Source organism: Columba livia, chromosome 27 (assembly GCF_036013475.1).
Source record: "Columba livia isolate bColLiv1 breed racing homer chromosome 27, bColLiv1.pat.W.v2, whole genome shotgun sequence".
In the NCBI taxonomy this organism is placed as follows: Eukaryota; Metazoa; Chordata; class Aves; order Columbiformes; family Columbidae; genus Columba; species Columba livia.
Genome location: NC_088628.1, coordinates 381,801 through 390,336, shown reverse-complemented (window position 1 = coordinate 390,336; position 8,536 = coordinate 381,801). Strand labels below are relative to the sequence as shown.

Here is an 8,536-nt window from a genome sequence, read left to right as displayed (position 1 = left end):
AGCCTGTTCCAATGCCCCACAGCCCTTTGGGGAAGAAATTGTTCCCACATCCAACCTCAACCTCCCCTGGCGCAACTTGAGGCCGTTTCCCCTGCTCCTGGCGCTTGTTCCCGGGGAGCAGAGCCCGACCCCCCCGTGCTGCAGCGGTGCGGGTGTCACACGCAGCACCTCAGCACGGGCTCGGCGCCGCCTGCTCTGGGGCTCCATGCTGCAGTTTCCCCACGGCCGTACGGTGCTGGTGGGTTAGAAGCGCCTCACTCCCAGTTTCTCTTCCTACCACCCCGATACGCAGGCTGTGTCGTGGGGCCACGTCTAGCGCACCAGGCCCCGGGGGACCACGTGCCCCGCTTGGTGTTGGAGCTGCTTTCTCCACCCGTGTTTGCAGGGCTGGAGCGGGACCCCACGGTGACCTTAGATCCCACCCGCGCCCTCGGCCCAGGCCCACACCCCCCTCCCCCCCCGTCTGTTTTGGGGGATCCAGGCTGAGTTTGGCATCTAGATTTAGGGGTGTGGGTGGAAATATCCTGGCCACGCGTGGGCTCATGCCCCGTCCCTCGCCGCGGCGCCCGGCATCCATGAGGCGAGCAGGCCGCGCCGTTGCCCTGGCAACGGGGGCGGGGAGATGTCGTCACTTCCTGGAGATGAGGGGGCGGGCCCAAGGGGCCGCCGTGTAGCGCCGCCCCCGCCCTGGAGGCCGCAGCGGCCGCTCCGTCCCTTCGGCAGCCCGAGCGCGGGGACCCGGCCCGGCCGAGCATGTCCAGGTACGGGGGGACACGGGGCTGTCCCGGTCGGGAGGGGAGAGACACACCCGTGGGTGCTGGGGGGACGAGTGACGGGGGGGGGCGCCCATGCCGGTGAGTAGGAAGGTCCCACCGGTCGGGGGGGAAGGGGGGGCATGGGTCGGCCCACACGGGTCGGTGTGCGGGGGGAACACACGGGCCTGTGGGGGGAAGGCGCCGGTCCGAGTGTGTGTGGGGAGGCCCACGGAGGGGGGCGCACTGTGTGTGTGTGTGTGTGTGTGCGCGCGTGCTGGGGGCCCTACACGGGTCAGTGGGGGTGGGGCTTCCCACAGCAGTCACTGGGGGCGCCCACGCTGGTGGCGGGGCCCACACAGTGTGTGCGTGGGGGGGCACCCACTGGTCAGTGTGGGGATCCCACATGGGCCAGTGTGTGGGGGGCCCACGCTGGTCAGCATGCATGGGGCCTCCCCACACCAGCCAGTGTGGGGGTGCCCCTCGCGATCAGTGTGTGTGGGGTGGGGGGTCCTGTGCCTGGCGGGGAGGGGGCGACCCTGGTCCTTTGGGTGTGGGGGGGTCCCACGGGGTCAGTGAGTGGGCGCAGGGTGGGTCCCCGCTCTGGCTGTGGGGTGGGTGTTTGTGTGGTGGGGGGTTTGGTCCCCACACCTGGTGGGGGTGAGGGCAGGTGGGGGTGCTGCCCGTGGGGTGCGTGTCCCAGCCGGGGCCGGGTGACACACGCGGTGAGCCGTGACCCGTGGGGCAAGCGTGGCACACGGGGTGAGCCGTGACCCACGGGACAAGCCGTGACACGTGTGGCAGGTGTGACACACGGGGCAAGCGTGACCTGTGGCGCCTGTGCCGTGGGCCCCTGCCGGCCCCCGCCTGCCCGGCCCCGGGCCCCGACGTGCCGGTGCCGGCGTGGCCGCCGTTCGCCCTCGTCCAGCGCGGTGCGTGCGGTCCCGCCGGCGCGTGGGGTGACGGACCCGGGGCAGTTCGAGGCTGTTGGGTGCAACGCCGGCCCTGGCAGCGCTGTGGGTGGTCACCAGCCTGCAGGGCGCCCAAATGCAGCCCTCAGACCCAAACCCAGCGGTGGGGCCGGGGCACAGGCACCCCTTCGGCTGAATATCTGGGCACGGTTCGGTGCCTGCCTTCCCCTCCCGGCGGGGCGGGCGGCCTCCCCCCTCCACCCTGTCCTCCCCTTTCCCAGCCCTTGGAGGCAGATGCAGCGCATTCCTGGGGGTGTGGGCTGGCTGACATTCCTCAGGAGCCTGTGCCCAAACTTGCAGAAAATAGTTGCTTTTTTTTTCCCCCTTTCTCTCCCCCTCCCCTTTTTCTTGTGGGGCTCGGTGCTCCCACCATACACCCGTGCCGGCATTGGGGGCTTCTGGGGGGCTGTGGCCTTTGTACCCCCACCATGAGGCTGTTGTGTGCGTGGTTCTGCACCCGTGTCCTCACCTCCCTGGCGTGGGCCGGCGCGGGGGCTGCGCTGTGCGGCGTGGGGGTGCGTGGGAAGTGCTGAAGGGGCTGGTTTCTGGTTTATGGGGGGTGCGGGGGCTGCGAGCGGGGGGTGTGTGTGTGTTGGAAGGGGATGATGCTCCCCTTGGCGCAGGGGTTGGGGTGCGTGTTCTGGGGTGCTGGGGGGTGCGTTTGTCCCCAGCCGTGGGTCACACGTGTCGGGGTCATCTGTGAAGAGCTCTGACCTGCCCGCAGGCCCCCGCTGCTGCCCGCAGCCGGACGGATGGCGGCCGCCTCAGCGCCGGCCCGCGGTGAACTGCCGGCAGCGGCCGCGCCGAGGGCCGGCTGAGGACAGGCCTCTGTGCCGCTGGGATCCTCCCTCGCTCCGGGCACGGCCGCGTTCCGCCTCGCCGCCGTCATGAACGGGCTGTCCGTCAGCCAGCTCTGCTGCCTCTTCTGCTGCCCGCCCTGCCCCAGCCGCATCGCCGCCAAGCTGGCCTTCCTGCCGCCGGAGCCCACCTACGCCGTGGTGCCCGAGCCGGAGCCCGTGGGCAGCACCAGCACCAGCTCCCTGCGCGGCGGTGCCGCGGGCCGCTGGAAGCTGCACTTGAAGGACCGGGCGGATTTCCAGTACTCCCAGCGGGAGCTGGACAACATCGAGGTGTTCGTCACCAAAAGCAGCCGAGGGAACCGTGTCGGCTGCATGTACGTCCGCTGCGTGCCCGGCGCCAGGTGAGTTGCCCGCGGGCGGGTGGACCCTCCTGCTGGGCTGGCGGCCACGGTGCCGTCCTGTCCCCTCCCCTCCCTCAGCCGAGTGCCACCTCCCTGTCCCAGCCTGACCTGGCGCTCGCTGCCGCCACGGCTGTGCCGCGGGGTTTGCAGGGATCGTGGGGCGGCGAGCTCGGCTCCCAGGACCGGTCTGGCTTGTGGCTGCAGCCGGGAACCGGGTTAAATAGGGAGCAGAGACAAAGCCGAAGGCTGTGGGGATGTGGGGATTGCCCCGGCTGTCCCACAGATCCCCCCGACGTCACACCAGGATGTAACACCCCAGTTGTGAACCAAACATCTGTGCGAGGCTCTTGGTGAGCACCGGGGCTCTGTGCCGGCCGCTTGTCCTTGTCCCCGGTCCCGTGGTGACCATGGGGATGGCCCTGTGCTGGCCAGGAGACACCCGCGATGAACTCGGTCTGCATATCTAATGTTATTTCCTGGTGCATTTGATTCCTCAAGCACGATGGGAGTGAAAGCCAGGGGGAGTTTAGGCACAACCCGCTGCTGGTCGCTGCTGTGGGTCCATGACTGGGAAACAGGACGAGGGCGCTGGGGTGTGGGACAGAGACCCCCGACCTGTGTCTGGGTGCGCGGGGACAGGAGGGGACTGGGCGGCTGTTCTCTGAGCTGGTGACACAGTGGGGGGGTTCACGTCACGCCTCCCTCCCTCCGGCAGAATAGAGCCAAGCTTCCATCGATGCGCTATTAGTGTTAATTTTTATGATTAACGTTGTTTTTCCCCTTATGGTGGAAATTTCTTGTGCCTTGTCACTCCCACAATTCACTTCTCTCCCAGCGTCTGGTGTCTTGCCAGACTCAGGGGAGAAAAAAACCCGCTGTCAGAATTCTTACTTAAAATCCCCATTGGGCAAACAGCTTTTTACCAAAAATAGACTAAAAAACTCGAACAGAATCATACAGCCTTTGGGCTGCCCGTATCTGCTGGGCGCGAGCCCCCGGCCCGGGTGGTGACGGGGCTCTGGTTGTCCCTGGGGTTGGACCGGGGTGTCGCGGGGAGGTGGCCAGAGGGTTGTCTGCCCTGCCCTGGCGCAGCGGTCCCCGAGCCGCCGGTGGGGCTGGGCAGCGCGGCGGCACCGCGGCCGAGTCCCTGTGAACCCACCGTGCCCATCTCCCGGTGCTGCAGGTACACGGTGCTCTTCTCGCACGGCAACGCCGTGGACCTGGGGCAGATGAGCAGCTTCTACATCGGGCTGGGCACCCGCATCAACTGCAACATCTTCTCCTACGACTACTCGGGCTACGGCGTGAGCACGGGCAAGCCCTCGGAGAGGAACCTCTACTCCGACATTGACGCCGCGTGGCAGGCGCTGCGGACGCGGTGAGCGGGGCGGGAGGGAGGTCCAGGAAAACCCCTGCAAACAGGAAATATCCAGAGAGGGAACCCGGGGCCGCTCGGAATGGGAAGGGGCGGCCGGGAAGCAGCTGCAGGAGGAGCAGGGGGCCAGGGGAGCCACGGGGTGTGACTTGTTTGGGGACGCTGGCACAAGCTGTGCTCCTGGTTGGGCTGTTCCCCTGGCTGTGGCCAGAGCAGGATGACCCCCTGGGCCATGTGGCGCTGGTGCTTGGGTGCTGAGCTGCCTTCTCCTTCCCCAGGTACGGGATCAGCCCCGAGAACATTATTTTATATGGACAAAGCATCGGCACAGTGCCCACGGTTGACCTGGCCTCCCGCTACGAGTGCGCTGCCATCGTGCTCCACTCCCCGCTCACCTCCGGCATGAGAGTCGCCTTCCCCGAGACCAAGAAGACCTACTGGTTCGATGCCTTCCCCAAGTGAGTGGCCTGAGAAGGGAGCGGGGACAGGGCGTGGCTCTGCAGGGACGGCGCCAGCTCAGCCCTGTCCTGGACGCCAGCCCTGGCCACGAAGAAGGGTTGTGGGGACAACTAGACCCGTTGCCCATGACAGGCTTAAACGTGTCCATCTGCATCCTCCTGCCTTGTGTTTGGTCACCTCTGGGGAATCATAAATCCCCCCGGGGTCACCGTGTCCCCTCCTGAGGTCTGTGCCATGTGTGCACCCCATGTCCCCTGATGGTGTCACCCCCTGGCCATCCTGACCCAGTGTGCCATTAGCTTTGGGGCTGTGCCACCGGCCCCTTCTCAGGGGGTCCCTGGGACCCCTCTTTCCCCAGAGGGAAATTTATTGGGCTTCTTTCCCCCACTGCAGAGGGCAGGGGCAGCGCTGAGGGGGACAAGCTCTTGCTTCGCCTGTTCCTTGCAGCCAGGCCGGTGGGCCCTGAGGGACAGTCCCCAGGGACGGTCCCGAGGCGGAAGCCGTGGCTGGGAGCACCAGCCCACGCTCTGTGTCCCGATGGCCTCGCGCGGCCTTTGGGGCCGGGCTGAGAACAGCTGAGCTTCCACTCCTCAAAGCCCGGCCCAGCTGATCCCAGCTCGGGGAGGGCCTGGGCTCACACTGTCCTGCCGGGTTCCCCGGGGCCATTGTTACCACTGGCTGGTCCTCGTCTGTCACGCCGGGGGAGGTGTTGTCCTGGAGCTCGTCCTTGGCGAAGCTCCCTGTCCCCAAGCTCTGCTGTGATCAAAGAGCGTTCCCAGACCCTCTCCCCGAGGGGCTGTGATTCGGGGAGCAGGAGGAATGGGGGTGCCTCGGTCCCTATACTCACCCCTTCCTCTCCTCTCTCCCCCACCCACCTTCTTGGCAGCATCGAGAAGATCTCCAAAATCACCTCTCCTGTCCTCATCATCCACGGCACGGAGGACGAAGTCATCGACTTCTCCCATGGCCTGGCGCTCTTCGAACGCTGCCCCAAGGCCGTGGAGCCGCTGTGGGTGGACGGGGCCGGGCACAATGACATTGAACTCTACAGCCAGTACCTCGAGCGCCTTCGGAAGTTCATCTCCCAGGAGCTGGCCAGCCAACGCAACTAGCGGGGGGTCGGGCAGGGGCTTTCCGCTCATGTCTCCGCTTCTCCCGGTGTCTCTCCCCGGTCTCTGCTGCTGGAGGTGCAGCGAGTTTGTGCAGCCTCAGCCCCAGGCTCAGCAGAGGGCAGGAGGCCGTGGAGCGACCGGTGCGTTTCCTCTTGGCCATGGCACAACTGTCCCCCCCAATCGCGGTGTCGGCCCCGGCGCTGCCGGCACCACCGGCCAGGCTGGCAAGAGATGGCAGCTCCCTCCTTCCCCCCTCCCCAGAAAGACGAGAGCCCACCCTCTTGATGGCGAATCCTTGGCTTCGGACGTGCCCTCGTCCCCTCTCCTAAACCAGCGAAGCCCGGAATTCCCCCCAGCTGCTCTGACTACAGCAATAAGGCGAGTTGGAGGGGGCTGGGGGTCCGCCCCGCTCCCCGGCAGCGCTGTGGGGCAGGACAGAGGTGGCGGTTCCTGCTCCGCACGGAGCTTTCCCGGGAGCGGCTCTGGCGGCTGCGGGTGCCTGGTGGTTGTCCCGTGGCTCAGGCAGAGCCGCGTCCCCAAGGGGAGTTTGGGGATACGCGGAGGAGCTGCCCCCGTCCCACCCCCAGCCCGGCCCTGCTCGGCCTCCTCAGAGCCCCCGTGTTCAGGTCACCCCTGGAAACGTCCTCCGTGCCGCTCGCTCGGGACACGGGGCGAGGAAGCCGAGCACCCAATAAAGAGCAGCGGTTGAACGTTTTGCCCGTGTGTGCCCTGTCCCTGCCGCCCGGCCCGGGGGCACCAGCCCCAGCCCTGTTGGCATCCGGCCCCTCAGCTGAGCGGCGCTTGGCCGGGTCCCCGGCGCTTGTCGCCCTCGGGGATGGGGCAGCCGCGGCGCCAGCACATGGGGAAGGAGCTGTTGGTCCCCCGGGGACACGGCTGCAGAGGTCTGTCCCTCCCGATCGGAGGGACAAAGCCCCCGCTGCCCCTTCCCAGGCCCGTGGGGACCCTCGTGGGGCTCCCAGGCGCTGATCCCCGCTCTGTGTCCCTGTCGCCCCTGTGTCGCCTCCTCCCCGGCGCGAGGCTGGGGGGCCCGGTGGCTCATGTGAGGAGCGATAATCTCCTTAGGCGGCTCCGGGGGGGCTCGGGGGCCTCGTGCTGGGGTCTGGCTGTGGCCCCACAATCAGAACCCTCCAACGCACCTATTGTTTGGGGCTGGGGGCCACGGGGGAGCCGAGGTGGGGGCACGGGACCCCCTGCTTCCCACACACCCCTCACCTCCCCCCAGGTGCTCCAGCTGGGGAGCGGGGACCCTTCCTTGGGAGGATTTGGGTGTGGGGGCTCTTGGTGTTCTCCCCATTTTCCGGGGGGCGTTTGGATGTCTGGCCTCTCCCTGAGCATCCCCCCAGCCCTCCCCCCAAATCCTGGGTGATTTTAGAGCTTTTAGGTGATTTTAGAGCCTTTATCTCCCACGTGCGCTGCCAGCCGAAGTCACCGCGGTCACCCAGCTCCGCTCCCCCCGGCCCAGATTAGCGAGGCCGGAGCAGCCCCCAACACCCTAATCCCGGCACAGAGACGTTTTGTTTGCACCGAGGGGCATTTTTATCCTCTTACTGCTGCCTGTTTCCTGTTGAGCTGCGGATGCTTTATCTGCGTCGCGGGCGGGACGTCTCGGAGCTGGTGGTTGGGTTCAGGGAATGGCGGGGCCGCTGCAGTTTGTGTTTACTGTGCCTGAGTTTAAAAAAAAGCCTGCTCCCCAGAATTTAGACTGAGCTCGGGTACGTGAGCCGGGCGCCTCCGGACGGTGCCCCCGCGCCGGGAGCGCTGCCGGGAGGGCTGTGCCCCGTCCCCGTCAGGGACTGGGGCTGTTCGGTCTGGATCCTTTGCTGCTCCCAGCCCGGGGGCTCAGGCTCCGTCCCTGCGGGCGGGGGCAGCTGGAGCGAGGACGGAGAAGCACCGACCCCGACGAGAGCTGCAGGGTCCCCAAAACGCACGAGCCAGACCTGACCCGGGGGGCCCGTGCACACAGTCGGTGTCCCCTCGGTCCCCATCCCCCCTCCCCTGGGTCCCCATCTGTGGGGCCACGTGGGACCGGCATGGCACTTGTGTCCCCACTGTCAGTGCGTGTCTGCATTTTTGTGTGTGTGTCTGTGTGTGTCTGCGTGTCTATTCCATGTGCATCTGCGTGTATCTCTGTGTCTGTACCTGTGTTTGTGTGTATTCACATGTACCTGTGTGTGTCTGCGCGTTTCTGTGTGTGTGTGTGCGTCTGTGTGTGTGTGCGTCTGTGTGTGTGTGCGTGTCTGTGTGTGTGTCTGTGTCTCTGTGCGTGTGTCTGTGTGCGTGTCTGTGTGTGTGTATGTCTGCATGTGTCTGTGTGCACCCGCGTGTGCCCGTGTCTGTTTGCGTGTACCGGTGTGTACCTGCACGTGTTTGCGTGTACTCGCGTGTATCCGCGTGTGCCTGCGTGTAAAGGCAGCACAAGGGGACAAGTGGATGTCAGGGACCGCAGAGGGGACACCGGCAGAGCCGCGACGTGGGTCCGGCCGGGCCCGGGGGACGCTGAGCTCACCGGGTGACCAGCCAAGAGGGGTTTAAGTCCCTTTTGGGGCATAAATGAGGCTTTTGATGAGCGGGGCCTGTGTGCCGCAGTCATGAGACCCCGTTCACAGGCCGAGCTCAGTCATGGGATCCAGGAAAACTGAATTAAA

At 66.5% G+C, this 8,536-nt stretch overlaps 1 protein-coding gene across 2 annotated transcripts; it reads left to right on the top strand.

The window, feature by feature from the left end:
• The first annotated feature begins 607 nt into the window (after nt 1–607).
• ABHD17A (abhydrolase domain containing 17A, depalmitoylase) lies at nt 608–6,585 on the top strand. 2 transcript variants are annotated; one of them, XR_010468221.1, is made up of 6 exons: nt 608–761; nt 2,448–2,924; nt 4,108–4,302; nt 4,578–4,757; nt 5,645–6,010; nt 6,132–6,585. XR_010468221.1 is itself a non-coding variant. In XM_065042045.1 (5 exons), exons 2-5 carry the CDS (start codon nt 2,611–2,613, stop codon nt 5,868–5,870), a joined length of 915 nt encoding a protein of 304 aa, XP_064898117.1. In that variant the 5' UTR covers nt 608–761; nt 2,448–2,610; the 3' UTR covers nt 5,871–6,585. The 2 variants fall into 2 exon arrangements, 1 of the variants encoding a protein (XP_064898117.1); XM_065042045.1 differs by having other exon boundaries at nt 5,645–6,585.
• Nucleotides 6,586–8,536: the final 1,951 nt, after the last annotated feature.